Source organism: Carlito syrichta, unplaced genomic scaffold (genome assembly GCF_000164805.1).
Source record: "Carlito syrichta isolate Samal-C Ts95f unplaced genomic scaffold, Tarsius_syrichta-2.0.1 Scaffold115728, whole genome shotgun sequence".
Classification (NCBI taxonomy): Eukaryota; Metazoa; Chordata; class Mammalia; order Primates; family Tarsiidae; genus Carlito; species Carlito syrichta.
The window spans coordinates 631,482-654,565 of NW_007059824.1; the positions used below are offsets into that span (position 1 = coordinate 631,482).

Here is a 23,084-nt window from a genome sequence, read left to right on the forward strand (position 1 = left end):
TGCCTGGCCCAAGAGTATACCCCCACCAAATCTCACATCACTCAGGGGACCCGGCCAGCCAGCCACCAGCCTCCTTCCGCCTGCAGCTCCAGACTCTGGCCCATTGGCTATGTGAGGGCCCTGCCTTGGAGGCTTCTGGTGCACAGCCTGTCTGCTGCTCCCCTGCAGCTGCTGGTGAATGCAAGCTTCCTGATAGCCTCTGTCTCTCCTGCCATATTGCAGATGGATAGAAGTCTGGGTCTGGAAGGACCAGCCCCCTCCTACTCATTTTCCACATGGAAAAATTTTAACAAGCAAATTCCAGATTGCCCAACTCACTGGCCGTTGCATTCTAGTGTTGTACGCCCATATTTCACTCTGCATGGACTTGGACTTCACTTTACAGGGGAACCTTTGACTGTGGCTATTGTCTCAGGTATCGTCCCCTCTGAAATGAATTTTTTTAGAGTTTGAGAATTGGAAAAGTCCTCTCACCTCATTTAGTCTAACCTCCCAGTAGAGGAAATTCTCTCCACAGCATTCAGGCCAGTAGATCTGTCAGCCTCTGCTTAAGTGCTCCTGTTGATGAGAGCCTTGTGTCCATGCAAGGCAGCTTGCTCCATGGGTGGCCAGAGCCAGTGGCTGGAGAGCAGACCTTCTAATGAGTGGAAATTCCCTTATTTGAAACATATCCCCATGACTCTTTGTCTTGTTCTTTTGAAGCCACTCGGAGTGAGAGCCCAATTCTAGCACTCAGTGTTTAAGGATGATACCATACCTGAGGAAACTGAGTCAAGGTAGGGCAATTCCCAGTGGGAACAGGAGCCAGGAAACTCCGGTCAGGGTTTCTGTGGTGCTGAAGGCTACCACAGGACAGCCACTCTCAGTTTCGATAGGAGAGACCTCTTGGCTTTGATGTGGTCACCCTGGTGCGGTGGAGAATCCGTGGGCTTTGGAATCAGACACAGCTGAGTTGAAACCTTGGTCTTTTCTGAGCAGTGTGGTCCAGAGCCTACTGCTCACCTCTCTGAGCCTCAGTTTCTTCTTCTGATGTTTCAATGGGATAATGAGTAAAAGCCCTGGCATTCTAGTGGAGCTGTTCTTGTTGTTACTAATGGTTGGAGTTGGGGCTGAGTGCCGCTGAGAACCCCCACTTGGTTCAATGCCGTCGCTGACATCTCAACCTGCCGTCTCTCCCTAGCACTTCAGTGGGGAGTTTCCCATCCGGGGAGAGCAGCGACCAGGGTCCCCGGACACCCACTCAGCCTTTGTTGGAGTCTGGCTTCCACACCGGCAGCCTGGGCCAGCCCAGCCCTTCGGCCCAGAGAATCTACCAGAGCTCTTCCCCTCTCCCGACTGTGGGCAGCAGCTACAGCAGTCCCGACTACTCACTTCATCAACTCAGCTCCTCTCCAGAGAGCCAGGCCCGGTCTCAGTTCAGCGTGGCCAGCATCCACATGGTGCCCGGGAGCCCTCAGGCACGCCACAGGACAGTGGGTACCAACACTCCCCCTAGTCCTGGCTTCGGCCGGCGGGCCATCAACCCCGGCATGGCAGCCCCCAGCAGTCCCAGTTTGAGCCATCGTCAGGTGATGGGTCCGCCAGGCACTGGTTTCCATGGTAACATGGTCTCCAGCCCCCAGAGCGGTGCAGTGACCACTCCAGGGAGCCCCAGCCTGGGCCGGCACCCAGCAGGGGCTCACCAGGTTTCCAGCCTCCACAGTAATGTGGCCACCACCCCGGGGAGTCCCAGCCTAGGCCGGCACCCTGGGGCCCACCAAGGCAGCCTGGCTTCTGGTCTCCACGGCAATGCAGTAGCCAGCCCTGGAAGCCCCAGCCTGGGCCGTCACCTGGGAGGATCTGGATCTGTGGTTCCTGGCAGCCCCAGCTTGGACCGGCATGTGGCCTATGGTGGCTACTCCACCCCTGAGGACCGGAGACCCACGCTGTCCCGGCAGAGCAGTGCCTCTGGCTACCAGGCTCCTTCCACGCCCTCCTTCCCCGTCTCCCCCGCCTATTACCCCGGCCTGAGCAGCCCCGCCACCTCCCCTTCACCGGACTCAGCCGCCTTCCGGCAAGGGAGCCCAACGCCAGCCTTGCCAGAGAAACGGAGGATGTCCGTGGGAGACCGAGCTGGCAGCCTCCCAAACTACGCCACCATCAATGGGAAGGTGTCCTCACCTGTCGCCAGTGGCATGTCCAGTCCCAGTGGCGGCAGCACCGTCTCCTTCTCCCACACTCTACCCGACTTTTCCAAGTACTCCATGCCAGGTGGGTTTGTCTCTCCTTCCGTTTTCACCTCTCCTGCTGGCAAATTACGTTCAAAGGATATTTGTCCCGGTCTCTGTTCTGACATTCTCTTGGCAGATGACCTCGGGTGTATCTGACTTCTGGGCCTCTGTTTTCTTATCTATATAATGGGAGTTGAAGGTGTCCTCAAAATAAGCATGCTCTGGTCATGGGTGCTGAGATGAGGATGTGGATATGGATGCAGATGATATAAATAAAGATATGAATAATATTACTGGTATGATTATCATCACCATAGTAGCCACATGCTGTGTGCTAGGCACTGAGCTAAGTACTGTCTCATATAAACCTCATGGCCACTTGGTGAAGTAAGTATTATTGCCACCATTTTACAACCAGAGGCTTACAGAGGCTCTCTCACTTGTTCAGTGTCATGTGGTTAATAAGTGGCAGAGCCAGGCTTCCAATCTAGACCCGTGCTATCCCAAGGCTCCAGCTCCTAGCGTCATTGGAGCTGCCTCTGTCATGTGTCCGTGTCTCGTGATTTAGCAAAACTTATCTCCTAAACCTGGGCCGCCATACCTTTTGCCAGTGCCCCAGTGCCACGCCACTCCTAATAGACCTGCTGGCCATGCATGACATGGGCCAAGGCCAGGGGTTGGGTTGGGTGTTTTCACTGGAATCTAGGTACCATCGACCTGGCTTCATTGAAGTCCATGCAGGCTTGTGCAGTGAATTCTTCACCCATCACCAGAACTTGGCGTTTCCACCTTCACTTAGAGAGCTCATTATCTAAACACAAAGATCAAGGCCTCAGCTGACCTCCAGCCTGACTGTGTGCAGAACGGCCCTGGGTGTTTGAAGCAGATGTTAGAATGTTTCAGTAGCCTGGGATGGGCTCCAGCTGCCTGGATTCTCTCTCTGTCACTCCCAGGTCCTGCCCTGAGCCCACCAAGCCGGGACACCTAGAGTGACCCTCACCCCCTGTTTCCTGCCGCCCACTGGGGACATCTGGTTCCCAGCCCCTCTCCTTGAAGCAGGCAAAACTTCTAGTAGTTGGGACACTTCCTGTTTCCCACCATCTTCCCTGCTTAAAATAGCCTTTGGAATCAACACAGGAAGGCACATGGGACTGCAGCCGCCTCTGACAGCTCGTTAAACAGGTCACTGCAGCAGCAGGGCCTGGGGCTCCAGACAGAGGCAGCTTAGGCAGTCTCATGGCCCAGCTGCCTAACCCAGAGGCCTTATTCAGTGCACAGCTGCCAGGAAAGGGAGCTGACCTCTCCCCTCACAGTCCTCCAGAGACAGATCCCAGAAGCCTAAGGAGTGTAAGTCACCAGTTGAGATGGACTATGCCCTGGAGAGGCAAATCCGTGTCTCCTGATCTGCTCCCCTAATGTTTCAGCATCCTTAGTGCAGGCTTTTGTCTCTGAAGGCAGAGAAAAAAGTGAAATTAGAGTATTCTTTTTTTTCTTTTCCTCCTCTTCTTCCTCCACCCCCCTTCCTTTTTGTTTCCTTTGGTGCCAAAAGATGAAGGAAGAGGTTGGAGATTGAGGCCCCCACATTCTAATACCTAGATGGGGAGATACAGTTTAGCTGGTGCTGAACTGACTGTCAGGCCCTCTTACCTGAGAAGGCCTTCCTGGTTCCCGTCTGTGTGACTCAGGTCAGGTCTCCTCTCTGAACCTCTCCTTATTTGTAAGAGTAAGCTTTTAGACTCTGTCTTACCTGTGCACCTCCAGCATCTAATGTTCTATAACAGATTCCCAAGGTCTGCAAAGGTCCTGGGCATAGGGGAAGGGATGTCATCTGCCAGAGACACAGGGTGTGTGACACTGTAGGTGGCCTCTAGTTTCTAAGCCAGCGGCCACCTCTTTGTCCCAGGGCGGATGTGACTTTTTACCCAATGTGATGCAGAACCCGGGCTTTACCATCTGGGAAATGAGGAAGGATTGGGGAGCAGTGGGCAGAAATGGATCTTTCTGTCCTCATCCTCATTGTGGTTGTGCTGAAGTTGGGAAACTGAGTGTGTGGAGGAAGGTTCTAGAAGGTGGGTGTCTCAGCCCCTGGGAGAGTAGCTGCAGGAAGAATTTAATCAGAGTCTTCTAGGGAAGGAGGGAGGTGGGGTGGAGAAGCTTTCGGTAGGCTCTGAGAAAGTGCTGTGCCAGGCCCCTCACCAGGACAGTGGTTCAGCTCCCCCATGGCTGGTTGGGGATGGGGCGGATGAGAAGGCCTCAGCTTCCTTCCTGCTCTGCTCTCATGATGTTTGAGGAGGTCAGCTTTCTATTTTTATAGCTCTTTTTATTTTCTTTTTTCTGTTTATTTTTTTAATTTTTAATTTTAAAGATGTGGAGTCCAATTCAGGGTTAGGTATATAAATGTTCATTATGCAAGTACCCTTGTTGATGAGGTGTGCCCCCCCCCACTACTGCCAATCCCTTTTTTATGTATAAGTATGATAATCATTCAAGGTCCGCTTATGAGTGAGAATATGTGGTACTCAGTTCTTTGTTTCTGTGAGAGATCCCTCAGTTTTATAGACTCTAAGTTTGTCCCAAGTTGCTGTGAAGTTCATAATTTTGTCTTTCTTTATGGCTGCATAATATTCCTTCATGTATATATACCACATTTTTTTTTATCCAGTTCGCTTTCAATGGGCAGCATGGTGGGTTCCATATTTTTGCTGTTGTAAATAATGCTGCACTAAACTTAGATGCGTGTGCAGTTATCTTTTTCATCGAGTGATTTGAGTTCCTCTGGGTATATTCCCAGTAGGGGGATTGTGGGGTTGTATGGAAAGTTGAGTTTTAGATCTTTTAGGAAGAGATCAGCCTTCTGTGTCAATTTCCTGGGGCTGCCATGACAAATGACCACATGCTGGGTGACTTAAAATGACAGAAGCATATTCTCTCACAGGTCTGGAGGCCAGAAACCCAAATTCAAGGTGTGGGCAGGGTTACTTTCTTCCTAGGCTCTGAGGGAGAATGTCCCAGGCTTCTCTCTCTCAGCTTTTCTTGGTGCTGGCATTCCTTGGGATCCCTTGGCCTGTAGCCACGTCACCCCAATCTTCACACAGTGCTGTCCCCCGTGTGTCTCTCTGTCTCTTCCTCTCTTCTTATAAGGACACCAGTCATATTGGACTAGGGCTCACCCTCATCCAGCGTGACCTCATTTGTAAAGACCCCATTTCCAAATGAAGTCACAGTCCCAGTTACCAGAGATTAAGACCTGGGCATATCTTTTGGAGGGACACAATTCAACCTGTAACACTGTCTTTTCTTCTCCTCCTTTAGACAACAGTCCTGAGACACGGGCTAAAGTGAAATTTGTCCAGGACACTTCCAAGTATTGGTACAAGCCTGAGATCTCCAGGGAGCAGGGTGAGTGCTGGCCTCTGATGGACCTCAGAGGTCATAGCGGGCTGAGGCCTGCCACGTCTTCTCAGGCAGGGACCAGAGGCACACTTGATCCTCTTTGCAATAGGTGGTGGTCACAGAGAGGGGGCTGGGATCAAAGTCAGATGGTAGGACCAGGCGCAGTGGCTCAAGCCTGTAAACCCAGTACTTCCGGAGGCCAAGGCGAGAGGATTGCCTGAGCCCACGGGTTCGAGACCAGTCTGGGCAGCCTGGTGAGACCTTGTCTCTACAATAAATAAAAAAATTAGCTGGGCATGGTAGTGCATGCCTGTAGTTCTGGAAGACTAAGGTGGAAGGATCGCTGGAGCCCAGCAGGTCAATGCTGCGGTGGCCGCGAGCATGCCACTGCACTCCAGCCTGGGAGACGGAGTGAGATTTCAACTCCAAGAAACAAAAACAAAAAGTCAGATGGTACGAAGCACTCCCCATGGCAAAGTGTGGGATGGCAGAAGCAGTGGTTGTAGATGCCCCTTGGAAGGGTCCTTAAACACAGCAAAGCCTCGGTTTTCCTGGGACAAGTAAAAGGTTGGCAAAGATAATATAAAAACTTAGCTCTGTCTGCACATGTGGGAGATGTTTGTATCTTACAGCGAAAAAACAACTCCGTTCTCATGGGGAGTGTGTGTGGCTGTGGGTGGGGTCGGCAGCTGCAGCCCGCGGGTCAGATCTGGATGCTGCTTGCATCTGTAGATGAAGTGATGAAGTTCTGTCAGGGCACGGCCACCCCCATCAGCCTACGTCCTGTCTGGCTGCTTCCGTGCTGCAGTGTGGAGTGGAGTAACTGCAGCAAGGACCATGCAGCCCACCAGGCCTAAATGCTATTCTCTGGTCATTTACAGAGGGAGTTTTGCCGACCCAAGTTCAGGAGTACCCTCAGGAGTGTTGAACTCTAATTGTAGCGAGTGTCGTCTCACCTAAGAGAGAGTGAAGTTTGACAGGCCTGATGACACCTAAGTCAAGTCAGTGCCACCCATGTCTTGTTTCCTCTTCTCTTCTTGTCCCTTCCCAATTCAGCCATCGCGCTCCTCAAGGACCAGGAGCCAGGGGCCTTCATCATCCGCGACAGCCACTCCTTCCGCGGGGCCTATGGGCTGGCCATGAAGGTGTCTTCGCCCCCTCCGACCATCATGCAGCAGAATAAGAAAGGTAAGCACCTCTTCCAGAACGGTTCTCAGGATGAGGTGACCTTACAGTCACTAAGCCCTGAGGTGATGGAAGCCGTGAAGGACGTTGCTCTCATCAGACTCATCTGAAGAGTGAGTCTCGGGTGTGGTGATGGTTGGGGTCAGAGGCTGGGGAAGTGGGACTCTTAAGCCTCGGCCTCGAGTTTCCTGAGGTGTGGCAGGGGGTGGGGTCTCTCTGTTCCATGGGGTTCCAGCCATGCATGCTGTCTTTGGCCCTTCCTTCTGTGTGGCCCAGCAGGCTGGAGAAGTTATGAGGCAGTCTTGGAAGGTGTTGGGAGCTATGAGAAGTGACCTCCCCTTGTTTCTTTCTCTCCCCTCCAGGAGACATAACCCATGAGCTGGTGAGGCATTTCCTGATAGAGACCGGGCCCAGAGGAGTCAAGCTCAAGGGATGCCCCAATGAGCCAAACTTCGGTGAGCTGTCCCCCTGTCCGTCTCTACACATTGATCCCAGAGTCTCGGCCCTGTCTCAGGTTCCTTCAGGGGTCTGACCCCAAGTTCTTTCCACTGCAGACTCTACTAGTCTCCTTGTTGTAGACTCAGCAGAGAAAGTGAACAGTGGCATCTGTCCTTCTGTGGTGTGGCCCCTTAACTCTGCCGAATTTCTTGTTATCTGTCCTACCCAGCTGAGACTTATTATAATTGGAGTAACAATTATTGCAGCAGATGCTTTATTGACCACCTACTATGTGAAAGTCACTAAGTACCTTCTATTATTTCTGTTCTCACAACCACTTATTATAATAGGTGTCATCGCCTCTGTTTTACACACAAGGAAACTGAGGTTCACCAACGGTATACTTAAGAACACAGATAATAAGTGACTGAGCTGGGATTTGATCCCACAATTCTCTGTCCCTTTTTTGCACTCTTCTGGGAGGGACCCTGATAAGAGGGACTTACAGGAGACATTAGGGGGAGCTTTCTGCAAAGAAAAATTGTTAGGTAACTTTATGACCAGTAGAGTGAGTCCTTGGAGCCTTCTTCCTTGGATCTTGTTTAAAAAGGCCGGTGGGCTCAGTGGCTCAGCCTGTAATCCCAGCACTTTGAGAGGCTGAGGTGAGTGGATTGCCTGAACCCGCGGGTTCGAGACCAGCCCTCATTTCTATAATAAATCAAAAATGAAGCCGGGCTCGGTGGCTCAGCCTGTAATCCTGCGCCTTTGGGAGGCTGAGGTGAGTGGATTGCCTGAGCCCACGGGTTCGAGACCCACCTGGGCAACTTGGCGAGACCTCATCTCTACAATAAATCAAAAATTAGCTGGGTGTGATAGCGCACGCCTGTAGTTCCAGCTACTCGGAAGGCTGAGGCGGAAGGATCGCCGGAGCCCAGCAGGTCGAGGCTGCTGTGGCCGGGAGCGGCCACTGCACTCCAGTCTGGGTGACAGAGTGAGATTCCAACTCAAAATAAATAAATAAATAAATAAATAAGTCAAAAATTAGTCAGGCGTGGTAGCATACACCTGTAGTTCTGGCTACTTGGAAGGCTGAGGCGGAAGGGTCACCAGAGCCCAGCAGGTCGACGCTGGGGGGGCCGTGGGCCTGTATGCCACTGCTTTCCAGCCTGGGCGATGGAGTGAGACTCCAACTCAAAAAAAAAAAAGAAAAGACCAGGGAGGTGGGGAGATTAATTTTCAGCTTTAGTTGGAGGGTTGCGGGAGAGGGAATAAAGTAGCAGAACATTAAGTGCAGCAGGGTGGGGTGGGGGTTTCCTCACGGCCCCTGTCCCCCTCCCGGCTTCCACTGCCACTGCCCCTGATGTGCCGTCTTCTTCCCTGCAGGCTCTCTGTCTGCCCTGGTCTATCAGCACTCCATCATCCCGCTGGCTCTGCCTTGCAAGCTGGTCATTCCAAACCGAGGTAGGAATGTGAGACTCCTTGCACACCGAGCTCACCCTGAGCTGGCCTCCGTCATGGCCCAGCCCGGCCAGCTACTCCAGACATGGGCCAGGGTTGGAGGATGTGGGCCATTTTGCCAATCTGGAGAAACTCAAAACTCTCCTTTTTTTTTTCTATTAAAAAAAGAAAAAGAAAATGTTCATTTAAAAGCATAACTCCAGGAACACACATAAATTGATTTGTCGGGTTGTTCTGGAAAATCCTCTGGAGACTTCAAGAAGTTCATACTGAACTCAGACTAAGCCTCATCCCAGGGGAGGCATTAGAAGTAGGAGACAGTCAGGAGAGGATGGTGTCCTGGAGAATGAGATGGGCATCGATGGGCATCGATGGGAAGAGGAGGGGAGGCTGACTGAGGTGTTGGAAGTGTTGGTCAGGATGGAGAGGAAAGAGGAAGGGGAAATTCCAGATGTCCCTGTAGTTTCTAATCTGTGTGGCTGGGAGGGCGTTCCCTGAGGTTGGGCCTTTGGGGAAGAACAAGTCCTCTTTCGGTTGTGGGAAGTTTGAGAACCCAAGAACATGAGGACACACAGGATGAGGATTTGAGGGGGTTAGCGTGGCTGGGAGCGAGAGTTTAGCACCTCTCCTAGAGGGGTGCCAGCCCTGGAGGATGGCGGGTGAACACCCAGAACCCTCCACATAGGTTTTTATCGCCCAGGTTCCAGGCACCCCTCCAAGCACACAGAGCTTACCTGGGGGTAACACTGCCTGGCCCCCATGCAAGGTGTAGGAGCCAGGAGCTGGGCTGCCACCTTCCCACTTTCTCTGTCAACAGTAGGGCCATAGGAAGTGCTCCTACCTGGCCCTGGGTCTTTTTGCGTTCTCTCCTGGAGCTCCTGGGGTTATGCCTCCACATAAAACCTCCAGTACTATTAGACTCTTTTTATTTATCCAATTTAATTCTTTGAATTATTAATAACTGACCAGCATTATTGGCTTAAAAGTTCACATGCAATCTAAATAGCATTATTAACCACATAATTTAGACACTAATTGAATTACGCTTCTACAGAATTTATTATAGTAGTTCAGCAGTTCAAAATCTGTTTGATATTGTATAAACCAGCGGTTCTCAAAGTGTGGTCCCCAGAGGGCAGCATATTCATCTCCTGGGAACTTGTTGCAAATGCAAATATTCCCAAGCCCCACCTACTCAGAGACTCTGGGTGGGACCCAGCAATCTGTGTTTTAACAAGTCTGTACACCAAAGTCTGAGAAACACTGGTATAAACGGTACTCAATTCTTATTTTTTCCCTGGTTTTCTTTTTTTAAAGTAAGTTATAGTTGACAAGTAAAAGTTGTATTATGGGCTGGGTGCGGTGGCTCATGCCTGTAATCCCAGCACTTTGGGAGGCCGAGGCAAGCAGATTGCTTGAGCCTAGGAGTTTGAGACCAGCCTGGGCAACATAGTGAGACCTCACCTCTACAAAAAAATTTAAAAAAAAATTAGTCAGGTGTGGTGGCACACACTTGTAGTCCCAGCTACTTGAGATGCTGAGGTGGAAGGATCGCCTTAGCCCAGGAGGTTGAGGCTGCCATGAGCTGTGACAGTGCCACTGCACTCCAGCCTGGGCAACAAAGTGAGATTCCTAACTCAAAAAAAAGTTGTATTATGTACAGTATACAACAAGATGTTTTGATAGTGTGTGTATATTATGTATATATATACGTTGTGAAATGGTTAGGGCCAGTTGATGTATCCATCACTCAATTCTTATTCATATTAAAATTATAATGTTGCATCAATGGTTTAATGAATTAGAGGAACTAGGGCATTTATTAATCTACACAAAGACCCATCAATGCAAAACAACAACAGCAACACCAGTTGCCACTTGAAAGCTTGCTTTGTGCTAAGCACTGGATTAAAAACTACATGGGATGTTTCAAAAACCCAGTGACAGGGGTACCATTATCATCCTCTTTATTTTATAGACACTTAGCAAGTGCTAGGGTGGGGGTTTGAGCCCAGCTCTGCTGGACCCTAGAGAGCTCAAGCCATGGGCTGGATATTTGAAAGTAATCATGGACCATTCATACTGACCCAAACACAGGGCTGATTGCCAGTGCCTGTTATGAAAAGCGGTGCCCTTTGCACAAGGTATTTGCAGCACTCGCCTTAGGCCCAGCCAAACTTGTGCTTCTTTCCAGCTCTGGGGTTTTAATTCCAGCCGAATTTTTGTCTCAGACCCCACAGATGAATCGAAAGATAGCTCGGGCCCTGCCAACTCAACGGCCGACCTGCTGAAGCAAGGGGCAGGTAAGTGGTCACCTGAGCCTGGATCCCTGCCCAGGCCTTTCTTTCCACCTTCTTCTCCTGATCCCTCCTGCAGGTGCAGGCTGGAAGTCTCTCTCAGCCCCAAATGCCTCTGGGCAGATCACATTTCTATGTACAGATGCTTCGGCCCGAGGCTAGCTTGAAATTCATCTGCTGCCTTCTCCCTAGAGAGTAGACTTGGGGTCTTAACTCCTCCTCCCCAGCCCCCATGACTCCTCCTTGGGTTGACTTCTTCCAGCCTGCAATGTGCTCTTCGTCAACTCTGTGGACATGGAATCACTCACCGGGCCACAGGCCATCTCCAAAGCCACATCTGAGACGTTGGCTGCTGACCCCACACCAGCTGCCACCATCGTTCACTTCAAGGTCTCTGCCCAGGGAATCACTCTGACTGACAACCAGAGAAAGTAAGACTTCCCTACCTGCTTCGGTGTTGGGCTCTCCTTCCTGTGACCCATCTATTTACCCACTTACCCGCCCATTTACCAGTTGATTCATTTTTGCACCTATCTACTCACCCTACCACCCACCATCTCTCTTACATCCATCTTCTATCTACCCAGCTACTTATCCTTCCTTCCATCTGTCTGTCCATCTGTTCATTCATTCATCTGTCCATTCACTCATCTATTCATCTGTCTGTCCATCCAACCAACCATCCATCCATCCATCCATCCATCCATCCATCCATCCATCCATCCATCCTTCTGAAATATGAGGATTTACCTGCATTTGGGTATACAACTGTGAATACAACAGATAGAAAGTACCTGCTTTCTAGGAGCAGAGCCCTTCCTCTTGGTCTCTTTCTTAACAGTGTCCTCAGCCCCCTTCCTTCCTTCTCCACCCCCTAACCCCCTCTCTCATTCCCTAGTGTCAATTTCTTCTTTCCTTCCACAGCTCTAGCATCTGAGAAGTGTTTCTCTGGCACATCTGTCTGTCTCTGTGCACACTTAGGGCCCCAGTGTGAGCAGCTCAGGCCATTTTGCTCATAAGTGAGACAGTCAGAGGGTGAAAGGTGGTCTGACCTACAGTGGAATGAGGGAAAATCAGTCACGTCAACACTCATTCTGTTTATCTGATGTCTGTGCCACAGGCTCTTCTTCAGACGACACTACCCCCTCAACACTGTCACCTTCTGTGACCTGGATCCACAGGAAAGAAAGTAAGTTTCTATAGATGCCTTCCCTCCCACCTGGCCCTCTAACACGGAAGTCTGTGTGCGAGTGTGTGTGTGTGTGTGTGTGTGTGCGCGCGTGTGCGTGTGTGTGTGTGTGTTTATCTTCTTGGTTCTCCTGGTAGATCTGCCTGTGTATGAGCAACTGTGATGGGCATCTTCTGAGTCTTTCTCATCACAGATGTGGAGACCAAGGACTCAATGCCCACTTCCACTCCTCCACTATGCCTTTGACCTTGAATCTGCTGCTTCTCTCCACATTGGGGGGAGCACCGTGGGAGGCAGGCCACCGTGTTCTCTCCATCTTGAATGTTCCCCTGCATGAGCTTGAGAGGCTCGTGTCCCTTGAGATCAGGGCTCCTCTGCCTTTCCCCAAAAGGGCTGGGCATGGGCAGACTGGGCTCCAAGGAGAAGGTCTAGTGACTTACCCTGAGCTGTCCTTCTCTCCACAGGTGGATGAAAACAGAGGGAGGCGTCCCTGCTAAGTAAGTGTGGCTTCTTCACTCCCACCCGGCTGGCTGGCCATGGTGCTCCATGGTGAGGGGAGCCAGGATGGGTTTAGAATCCAGGACCAGCGGGTGGGGAATGAGTAGCAAGAACCTTTGCACTGAGGTCATTCAGCTTTGAAGAAGAGCTTGGCCAGGCGGCCAGACCTTTTACCTTGTCCTTTACGACCAAAGGTCCAGTCTCTGGACCTTCCCTCCCCAGGACCAGAGCCAGCAGGGATCTGAGGAAGTGGACAGGAAACAGTTTTATTGTCAACAATGGCAGTGGGGCAGGGATTGTTAAAATATCTTTTCTGCCCAAATCCTGGTTACTTTTATTTCTGTTCTTGCTTTTTTGGTGGACTTCTGTGAGTCTTGTGTCTGGGCTGGACCTCCTCATGAGAATGTGGGAGCCCGGAAAGTCTAAATTCTGGGCTGGTCTTGGGACCTTTGGGTTGATTTCTCCATCCACTGAGCATATCCTAAGTGCCTCTGAGCAACACTGACTCTGCCCTCTGGAGACCCCTTGGCACAGCAGCTAAGACAAATGTATAAACAGCACTAAGGTACTTCTGTGGTTTTCAAACTGTGGTACAAAGAATCCCAGGATCCTTGGATTGTAACTCAGCTTTTCAGATGGGAGGGGAGACCTTGCTACTATTTGTGGTTGTTTATCAGTATGAACCGGAGTCTGCTCAATATCACACAACCAAAGCAAAGTATAGGAAGAACCTGGCATCTGAAACTGACATACGACCATCACCATGATCTGTCGTTCACACTTCACTTTGTTGGGCTCATCCCAATAGCTCCATTATCCTCACTGATTGACTTTAGCATAGGCAAGTGTCGTGCTTTTGAATTGAGAGGCTTATAGCCATAAAATACTGCTTTTGCCTTTACGTATTTGGACTTCATACAAGATTGATTAAAAAAAAACTCACTGTTAAGAAAAATGACAGTGGCTGCGGGGGGAGACGTGGCAGGAGGGTATGGCTCACATCTGCGGGTGCTCACGCAGGGGGGCGCATCTAGGCAGGGTGAGAGTGGGAGACAGCAGATGCATAAGAATGGATCTTAAAAGATAGGCGCGATTTGGACAGGTCAAAAATGAAGGTGGGAGTTGGAGGGGGACTATTTTGGGCATGGGGGCTCATAGCCACCAGAAAGCAAGCTCCCTGTGGGCAGGGCCCTGTCTGGTGCATGAGAAGGCTGGTACATCCTTATTGGACAACGGTGTGAGAGAAGAGAGGCTGGGAGGAGAGTCAGGACGAGGCTAGCGATGCCACCTCAGGCAGAATGAATGGGACTGACTGGTCAACTGTTGAGGAATCAGCATTGGGGGCTTCGTAGAGGCCACGAGGGATGGAGGGGACCCCAGGCTTTCATAAGGGTATCAGAGCCTGGGTCCCTGTGTCTCCTCTTGCCTCTACCAGCCAAGCGCTTTGTGTTTGAAGTGTTCATGCTCATTCACCTCTAGGCCCTGCCAGGGGGAGGGGGTCAGGGACAGAGGACAGGCTGGAAATCCCTCTTTTCTTCCTTTAGGCTGAGCTTCTGACTGAAGAGGCTTTGGTGGGTAGGGGAGAGGCAGCAGGGAGTGGGTGTGGTGGAGTGGGAGATGGCAAGGCAGCCAGGTGCCTCGGGTGCAAAATTTCAGGAGGCCTAAGCTGTCAGGATCTTGCAAGTGCCTCCTCCCTGCCCTCTGCGGCTGAAGTTTCTTGCCTGGATCCACTCCTCCAGGTAGATGACGGGACTGGGCTATTGCTGACCTGGACCCTAGAGCCTTGGAGCCGCAACTGAAATCAATATCAGAGGAGGGCACGCCGGTTGTTTGGCGCAGGCGTGTGCTCAGGGCAGGCGCAGTTGGCTGGGTCTCCATCCTGGCAGATACCTGCAGCCAGGGCTGGCACGTCTCCAGACCAGGAGCTCGGAGACACTCTCTCCCTCTGCGCGCAGGGCCGGCCAACCTGGAAGGGGAGGTGCTGGGGGCTGCTCTCATCACCTGGGCATCACCCTAGGCCTTTGGCCCTGTTGTTGCTGGCCCCCGAAAACAAAGCTGGGAGAGCAGAGCTGTAGGCAATGCAGGGACGTGTGTGTCTACGTATGGAGGGTGGTGTACATGTTTATGTGGTGTGTGTGTGGAGGGTGGTATACGTGTGTTGTGTATGTGTGTGTGTATGATGTATATATATGCATGGCGTGTGTGTGGTGGTGAGTGTGTGGAGGGTGGTGTGCCTGTGTGCACTGTATATGTGTGTAGGGTGTGTATGTGTGTGGTGGTGCTGGTGTGTGTGTGTGTGAGTGTGTGGTGTGGGTGTGTGTGCAGTGCTTGTGTGCACACATCGCCAGAACCTATTTTGGCTAATTTTAGCTATTGTGGTCCAGTCCTAGGGAAAGGGGCTTCCATCGGAATCTCCAGCTGTCCTGGTTTCCCCATCTCACCCTAATTAGCAACATGCTGGCTGGGAGAGCTCACATTCTTTTCTCTGCCTTCACATTCTTAACTTTGTTTTGCAAAGAGAGAATGCTCAGTCACTCGGGTTGTGGTGCAGGTGGGGTGGGAGCGTGTGAGGGTCTACCTTCCCCTTTCGTCCTCTGGGCTTCCAAGACTCTTGATCCCAGAAAGAATAAGTGTCGGGGTGGGGGGGAGATGGAGGTGCGTGTGTGATTGCCTTGTCCCTTTGTCTCCCTGACCTTGTGGTGTCTAGGGAGGTCGGGCCTTTTGCAGACAGACGCATTTCTTTCTTCGCCTATGTGTTGTGTGTAGGAGCAGTCGGCAGGGGTGGGGTTAGGCTGGGCAGGAGAGAAGCCCAGCTAGGAATGTTCCCATTTTATTTTAGTCTCTTCCCCACCCTTCACTATCCAGTCTTGTCACTCACCTCCAGCTCCCCTCCCACCTCTCACTGGGGGATTTCTACCCGCCCTGAAATAAGGCAGGACACTGTCTCCAAGACTTGGCTTGGCAGCCAGCGGAGTGAAGAGAGGATTGTCTCTCATGCACCTTCCCCAGCGCCTGTGGCTCTGGAAGGCTGGAGGGATGGGGAGAGAGATTGACCTGAGACCAGCTTGCCCACCTGGGCTGCATCCAAGGCCTGGGGTTCCTTCTGCTCTCCCCTCATGCCCTTTGCCCTCTCCTGCCCCTACAGGCTCTTCGGCTTCGTGGCCCGGAAGCAGGGCAGCACCACGGACAACGCCTGCCACCTCTTCGCGGAGCTCGACCCCAACCAGCCCGCCTCTGCCATTGTCAACTTCGTCTCCAAGGTTATGCTGAGTGCCGGCCAGAAGAGATGAGCACCACCCTTGCCCAGGGCCAGTGCCGCGAGATGGGGCACGTGGGGAGGGGACCCATGATTCCTGACCACTCTTGAATCCAGAAGGAGGACTTTGGGCCAATTTCAGAGAAGGAGAGAAGAAAGTGCAACGTGGGGAGAGGGAAGTGAATTGCAGAGGGTGGGGGGAGAGGGAAAGAGAAGGAAGGAAAAGATGGAGGAGAAAAACTCGGATTCCCCTGGGTAGATGGGAACTGCGAAAACCCAAAGCCTCCGGAGCTAACCAGGTCCACCTAACTCCCCCTCCCCTGGGAGAAGAGACAGAGCTCCTTGGGGATCCACATTTTGGGGGGATGGAAAAGCTTTGTCTCCCTAACCCAACTGCTTTGTGAGGAGAAATCCAGCTGGGAGAATTTTTTCTTTCTGGCCACCTGTAGGGTAGGTTGGCAAACCAAACAGAGCCAGCGGGGCACATCACGTGGGGAACTTGTTCTTTTGAAAGTATCTGAGACCCGAGGCACGTCAGGTCTCTTTGCTATGCCTTCCATGCATTGCTGTGTGGGTGTCTCTGTGTCTGCACCTACATCCTCACACGTTGATTTATATCTGCCTCTACCTGCTAGAATCGTAGACAGCCATACTTCTCTGTGTCCCATGTGTTTGCATATACACATGCTCACTGTCCAAAGAAGGTCAGGGCATCAGGGAGAGACAGGTGTCTTCCTCCTCACAAGCACCCAGCTGTGGGTAAGAGACTGTCTGCAGACTCTGCACCCGCGCTCTAGTGGCCTTGGGTCCCACCAGCCCCTTCTCCTCTATGAAGACCCAGGCAGGAGGGGTGGGGGCGGGGTAGCCCAGCAGCGTTACCTGGCCATTCTGCCTTGCCCTGGAGCCTGGAGCTTAGGTTTGAGGAGGCGGACATATGTGTGTCCATAGCCTAGCGGAAGGGATCTGTGGGGAAGGTGGCTGTTGGGCTCGGGCCTCTTCTCCAGGATGTGTGGCTCAGCCGCAAAGGAGGCCAATTGCTCCCGCCTGTGCCCTGGGCTCTACCTTGGCTCCCACCTCTCAGCCTCATTCTTGGGTTTCATGCCCCAGGACCCGCCTTAATCTCCCTTGCTCATCTTCATGATGCCTTCTGGGGGCTGGGGATTGAGCCTCGATGCTCCGCCCGGCCCTATTCTGCAGGGTCCCCGCGTTGGGGTCCGTTCCCTGGTGAGGCCTTGCTCGGTGAGGCCTGGGGAGAAGCCGGTAGCCCTTACTCTCTCCTCTGTCGGGAACCCTCCTGACATCAGCAGAGCTTCTAGGGCTGTGCACCACACAGCCTACCTACCATGCCAAAGCCTCGCTGTTACCCTTTCTGCCTTGGTTTTCCCAGCTGAGCCCTGCTGCCCCTGGAGCAGAGGGCAGAAGGCTTGCGTTTAGGCCAGAGGGCCCAGGGTTCATTCGGGCAGTTGGAAAACCCCCAGCCACCACCCAAGGACTCTAAGCTGGAGTGGAAAATTCACCAGGACTCCATTCTTAAGCCCGGGGGTTCCAGAGAGAGAAGCATTGTACTGATATATAAATATATATAATATATTCATGACACATACTGACAGAATAGAATCTGTAAGCTAACAAAATATAAGAAAAGGTTAAAAAAAAGAATAGGTAAATTGACAAGAAGTATTTATTGTTTTTTCCCATACTGCTTTATTGCCTTTCTGGGGCACAAACCAATTCCCATCCCCTTTTATACATCTAAGCAAAAAATGAAATGTCGGGGGCCTCTGTCCTCAGAGCAGCCAGGAGTCTCCTCGCCCTAGCCTTGGCCTTCCTTACACCCTGCATGGGGCCCATGGGGCGGTTGCACATGTTTCACCCCTTTGGCCCCTTATTTTCCGGTGTGCCAGGGTCCAGCCGTCAGCCCCCAGGCTGCACGGGGGAGCTGCCCTGTTGCCTGGTTCTGAGCGAGTGTGTGAGCGGTGCGGGGATGTGGGTGTGTGTGGCACACGTGGTTGTGTGTGCATCTTTTGTACGTTTTTCTCCTCCAGGGAATTGTATTGGTGTGGACATTCTGTTTAGGGAGTTGGAAAGGGGAGTCGTCTGAAGAAGGTGGGGAACGGCCCCCACTGCTTCCCAAAGAGTGAAACCTTGTGCTTGGTGACTGAGGTCCCTCCAAAGTGCTCTTCCTTCTGAGATATTCAAACCAAATACCTAGATTCCCCACCCCCACCCTCATTCCCTAGTTAGCCCCAATTCTCTTCCACCCTAGGAGACATTTCCCATCCCCTTCCTTTGTAAATATCTTCATCTCCCACCGGGCAGCCCCGGGGAGCCTCCTCCTGGCTGAGTGTTCTCCCCACACCTGAGGCTGGGTGGAGCACCAGACCCTTTGGCTGCCTGAGTCTAGGGTCAGCCTTCACACTCGCTTCCCCACTGCCCACCAGAGCCCACCTTCCAGGCATGGCCAGCCCCTCCCTTCCAGGCCTGAGCCACGAGTGACCCTGCAGGAGGGCCCAGGCCCATGCTGGGAAGCTGGTGACACTCCCAGCATCCCTGTGGAAGGAGTCAGTTCCTGAGAGTTTGGTCTTTCCAGGAGAACGATGGGGAAGGGACCCCCAGTCTCCACTGGGGCCCACCTTTGCGCCCTACCCCAGCGCCCTCCTGTGTCTCACAGGGAGGCCGTGCACCCGTGCACACACCTATGCACACACACCACTCAGCACTGCAGTATATTCTTGCCAAAGATTTCCTTTAAAAGAAAGCACTTTTACTAATGATTGTTATTATTTTGTAAATGTTTGTCCTCTTCTGTCCTCTCCCTCCCCTCACCCTGTTTTGCTGTTGTTTAGTGTTGAGTCTGTTTGTCAGCCCGGGAGAGTGCTGCCTGGTCTTGAACACGGGATAGAGTGGGGGGGAGTCTAGGAGAAGATGGTTAAGAAAGAACAGGAGCGTTGTGGCCATCAGGGATGCAAACCCAGCCAGATGCCCCAGCCCCAGGCCCATGCTGTCCCTAGCCGTACATCCAGGTGTCTGCGGCCAACCTGGGGCCTTACCCTGGCTGGCCTATATGGTCAGGAGGCAGAAGGATGGGGCGGAGAAGCGAGGAGAGGGACCCAGGGAGTCCCATGTGGCTCCTCCCAGGAAGAGCAGCAGAGGGATCGGGCATGGGAACAACCCACAGGTGACCCCAGAGGGAAAACAGGGAGGAAGTGAGATGCGTGATCAACCTCCAGGGGTGTCTGAAGCCACCCTGCTGTCACGGTGTCCCGGAGTCCTTAATTAGCCAGGCTCTTGAGGGACAGATCCATCACGTCCTAGGACTGGGGAAGGCCTTTGGGCCATCTCTGAGGCTTTCCCCCAGCAGTTCTGAAAGCTTGTGGACATCGACAGCCAGGATTTCTTCTGCTTTCGTTTTTGAGAAATCACTGAGTGTGTCTGAGACAGGCCAGGGTAGGGGTGGTGGGGCCTGGTGGCCGTGTGACAGCAAGCGGGGACAGCCTACTGGACAAGTGTGACCGTTCTATTAAGGACTTTCAGGAGGGAAGTGAGTTGAGAATTCCTCCGCTCCTGATGGGCCTGAGCAGGGGCTGAACAGGCTCCTCGCCTGTCCAGGGGGCCGCAGAGGTGTCAGCAGGAATGATTGATGTCTGTCCTTCCTTTTGACCACCGTCCCTGCCTTCTGTGTCTTCTCCCCCTTCCAGTTCTTTCCCAGCCTCAGGACCTGGGGAGATAAATTAGGTCGATACCCCATCCAAGGGAGGCAGCCCACCCATCCCTATGCCCACACTCAGGGGCCTTGAGAGAGAGAGAGAGAGAGAGAGAGAGAGAGAGAGAGAGAGAGAGAGAGTGTGTGTGTGTGTGTGTGTGTGTGTACACACGCACACGCGGGTGTGGATGTATGTGTGCACATATCTTGCTCATCTCTTTCGGGAACTTGGGTTTGGGGTTCAGAGGTGGTGGACAATGGGACATCAGGCTCAATGTCATCCAGCAGCGAACAGCATTGGGAGGCCGGGCATGCGGGGCCACTGGCTGGTGGGGTTTTGGCACTGGCCGTGGTGAGGGTCAGACCACGTGGGGGGCCCAGGCAGCCCTATTTCTTCTTGACTCAGCTGTCCTCGAAAGGTCGGAAGCCCTCTGCTGAGATCCCGCACCTGGGCTCTTTTCCCAACAGCGAAGTTATCGTAGAGGATGTCCCAAGTTTGCTTTGCGATTAGCGTTCAGCCAGTGAAGGCTCTCCGGGGTCCGCGTTTGGTTTGCATGTGTGAGAGCGCACGTCGGTGCGTGCATGCCGTATCTCGTCTCTCTCCTTCCTTCTCATCTGTTGTTCAGAACAAATGCAAGGACTTCCTGATCACCACCCGCCCTGTCTCCCAGGCCCCCGAAGGAAACACAGAATAGCTCAGCGTCCTCCCCACCCCTGGCTGTGTATTTATATAGATGGAAATATACTTTATATTTTGTATCGTCGTGCCTATAACCTCTGCCACCTTGTATAAATCCCGATGTATGCTACTTGTCCCGGATATGAATGTATTGTACACTGACGCTGCCCCCACTCCTGTACAGCTACTTTGTTTCTCTGCGATCCATTGTATGGCTTTATAAATGATAAAGTTACAGAAAAACCTGTGCCGTCATCTGTCTGTGTTGTTTGGACAGGGGTCTGCCGTGGCTCCAGCAGGGGCAGAAAGGGGCCTCTCCCAGGAAGCAGGTGGGCTCCTGCGGTGCCTCAGGTGGTCCACTCACCCTAGATCCTCCCAGCCCCTTCCCCGGCATCCAGATCTTGGTTCTGGTTACCCGTGTCATTTATCTGGACTCTCAGCTGGAAGAGAATCTCAACTCAAACTCTTTTAAGAAGAGGGGGAAGAAAAGCAAAAAAATAAGTTTATTGGTCCAAGTGCCTAAGAAGTCCAGGCATAGCCGGATTGAAGGGTTTGGATGGAAGAATCAGGAATTTGTTCCCAGCACTTGGTTCTGAGTTGGCCTAATTCTCAGAAAGTTCTACCAAGGGTGGAGCAGACTTTCATTCTGCTGGCTTGGTAGCCCTAGTAGAAGAGGGCTCTTTGCTCCCAGTGTCCTCAGCAAAATCCTGGGACTTGTGGGTCATTGGCTCTGATATCTCCTGCTTGGCTCGTGTGGTTAACTTGGAACCAGTCACTCTACGGATCTGGGTCACATGGCTGCCTCTGGAGCTTCCTCAGACCACGGGGACTGGGGATGGGGGAGCAGTCGGTCCCTGGAGGGGTGAGGCTTGTCAGAGACAGGGGAACAGAGGCTGTCGGGCAGCCTCTACCAGGGCCCACCGGGTGGCATGTGTGTAGCTGATGCCTTCACGGGTCCTGGGGGTCCTGGGTGAATTCGGTGGAAATCGGAACATTTGGGTGTAGTACCTACTGATGGTGCCTAGTGCAACACAGGGGTTTCTGGGAGGTCCAAAACACTCAGGAGCATGGCTCCAGCTCTCCATGGAGCTCCCAGCGTGGCTGCAGGAGGCTCGAGTCTTCTGACTTGCCCTCCCTCGGGTCAACACCATCCTCCCACCGCAGGGAGACCTCCTCAGACATGTGGGTCTCAGGACTTCTTTTCGCTCCCAGTTATTATTCAGGACCCCAAGACGGGCTGGGTCTTTGGATCTTTACCAGAGTATCAATTAAATCTGAGAACATTTAAAAATATTTATGAATCCGCTTTCATGATAATACATTCATCACATATAAATCGCATCTTTATGCCAAAATAATGATATTTTCTAAAACAATAATGATTGGGTGCAAAGCATGACATTACTTGCATTTTTTTAAGGCCTCCCTTGTGTCTGGCTTTAGCAGACTGGAATCTCCTGTCTGCTTCTGTTGTAACGTCATATGTCTCTGGAAAACACTGCACACTTGTGAGAAAATGAACGAAAAACACCAAAGATGGCTTAATAGTATTATGAAAATAGTTTTGACCTCACGACACCCCTGAAAAGGTCTCAGGGACCCCCAGATCCCCAGACCATACTTTGAATCCTGCCGCTTCCAGGGAAGCGAGACTCGGGGACCGAGACCCTCGTGGTGGAGATGGAATATGGACCCGCTCCTGCTACCTGTGGGCGTCATTGTGCTGAGTCTTCCCAACGAACCCGGGCGGTAGATGCTGCTACACACAGGGCTAAATGAGGAAACTGAAGCTTATGGAGAGGTCACATGGCTCATCACTGGCAGAGCTGGCACTCGGCAGCGTCCTTTCGGGTGATGACGGCTATCCAGTCAACATTTGCTCAATCTATGCTAAGCCCTCAGTGTGTCTTCTCGTGTACGTGCACTCATGAGTGGATGGCTGTCCTTGTCCTCATTTTACAGAGGAAGAAACTGGGATTCAAAGAGGTGAAGAAATCAGAGCTGGACGATGAGGCAGAGCTGGGATGGGAGCCCAGGCAAGCTATGCCTCTTTCTCTGCCCTCAGGGCTCATTGGCTGGGGAGAGACTGACTCCGACAAGTGGTGGGCAGCTGAAGGACCAAACGGAAGTCACCGGCTGGCCCTCCACAGGGAGTGGACCAGGGCGCCTGGGCATGCGATCAGGGAGTCTAGGAGGTCATCCTCTGATGGGCCCAGCTGCAGAGGGAGTGGGTACCTCAGGGCCGGGTCTGGCACAGGGTGGAGCATCAGACGAGAGACACAGGCTAGGTGTGTGTGCTGGGTTGATGCAGTTGGCCTTATAGGGGATGCAGCGGTTCATGGGGGGGCCTGTTACTCCAGGGAGCAGGCAATGGACGGCTTGCAGCAGGAGAGCTTTGGGTGGGGAAGGACAGCTCCCCAGACATGACTTATTGCACAGAAGACCCAAAGGACCTTTGGTTTTTCTACACAAAGTGTAGCCCATGCACTGTCAACATCAGCATCACCTGATGCTTATTAGAAAGGCGGGACCTTTGGCCCTGCCCCAGGCCTGCAGATTAGAATCTATCTGCCCAGGAGCCTGAGACTGCCAGGAGAGGAGGCGGGGCACCTAACATCAATAAGGATACTTGATCTTTTTTGTTTGTTTGTTTGAGTTGGAGTCTCACTCTGTCGCCCAGACTGAAGTGCAGTGGCCGCTCCCGGCCACTGCAGCCTCGACCTGCTGGGCTCCAGCGATCCTTCCGCCTCAGCCTTCCTAGTAGCCAGAATTACAGGT

The 23,084-nt window shown here is 52.4% G+C and overlaps 1 protein-coding gene across 1 annotated transcript in view; it reads left to right on the plus strand.

Annotated features, from left to right (window-relative positions):
- Positions 1 to 18,954, plus strand: part of TNS1 (tensin 1) — a 147,114-nt gene extending 128,160 nt beyond the window's left edge. Inside the window, exons 24-33 of the mRNA XM_008073717.2 lie at positions 1,181 to 2,250; positions 5,523 to 5,609; positions 6,660 to 6,791; positions 7,151 to 7,243; positions 8,610 to 8,687; positions 10,916 to 10,987; positions 11,244 to 11,412; positions 12,102 to 12,170; positions 12,635 to 12,667; positions 15,814 to 18,954. Coding sequence (XP_008071908.1) covers positions 1,181 to 2,250; positions 5,523 to 5,609; positions 6,660 to 6,791; positions 7,151 to 7,243; positions 8,610 to 8,687; positions 10,916 to 10,987; positions 11,244 to 11,412; positions 12,102 to 12,170; positions 12,635 to 12,667; positions 15,814 to 15,958 — 1,948 coding nt within the window. The 3' untranslated portion in view covers positions 15,959 to 18,954. The remainder of the gene's footprint in view (positions 1 to 1,180; positions 2,251 to 5,522; positions 5,610 to 6,659; positions 6,792 to 7,150; positions 7,244 to 8,609; positions 8,688 to 10,915; positions 10,988 to 11,243; positions 11,413 to 12,101; positions 12,171 to 12,634; positions 12,668 to 15,813) is intronic.
- The last annotated feature ends 4,130 nt before the right edge of the window (positions 18,955 to 23,084 follow it).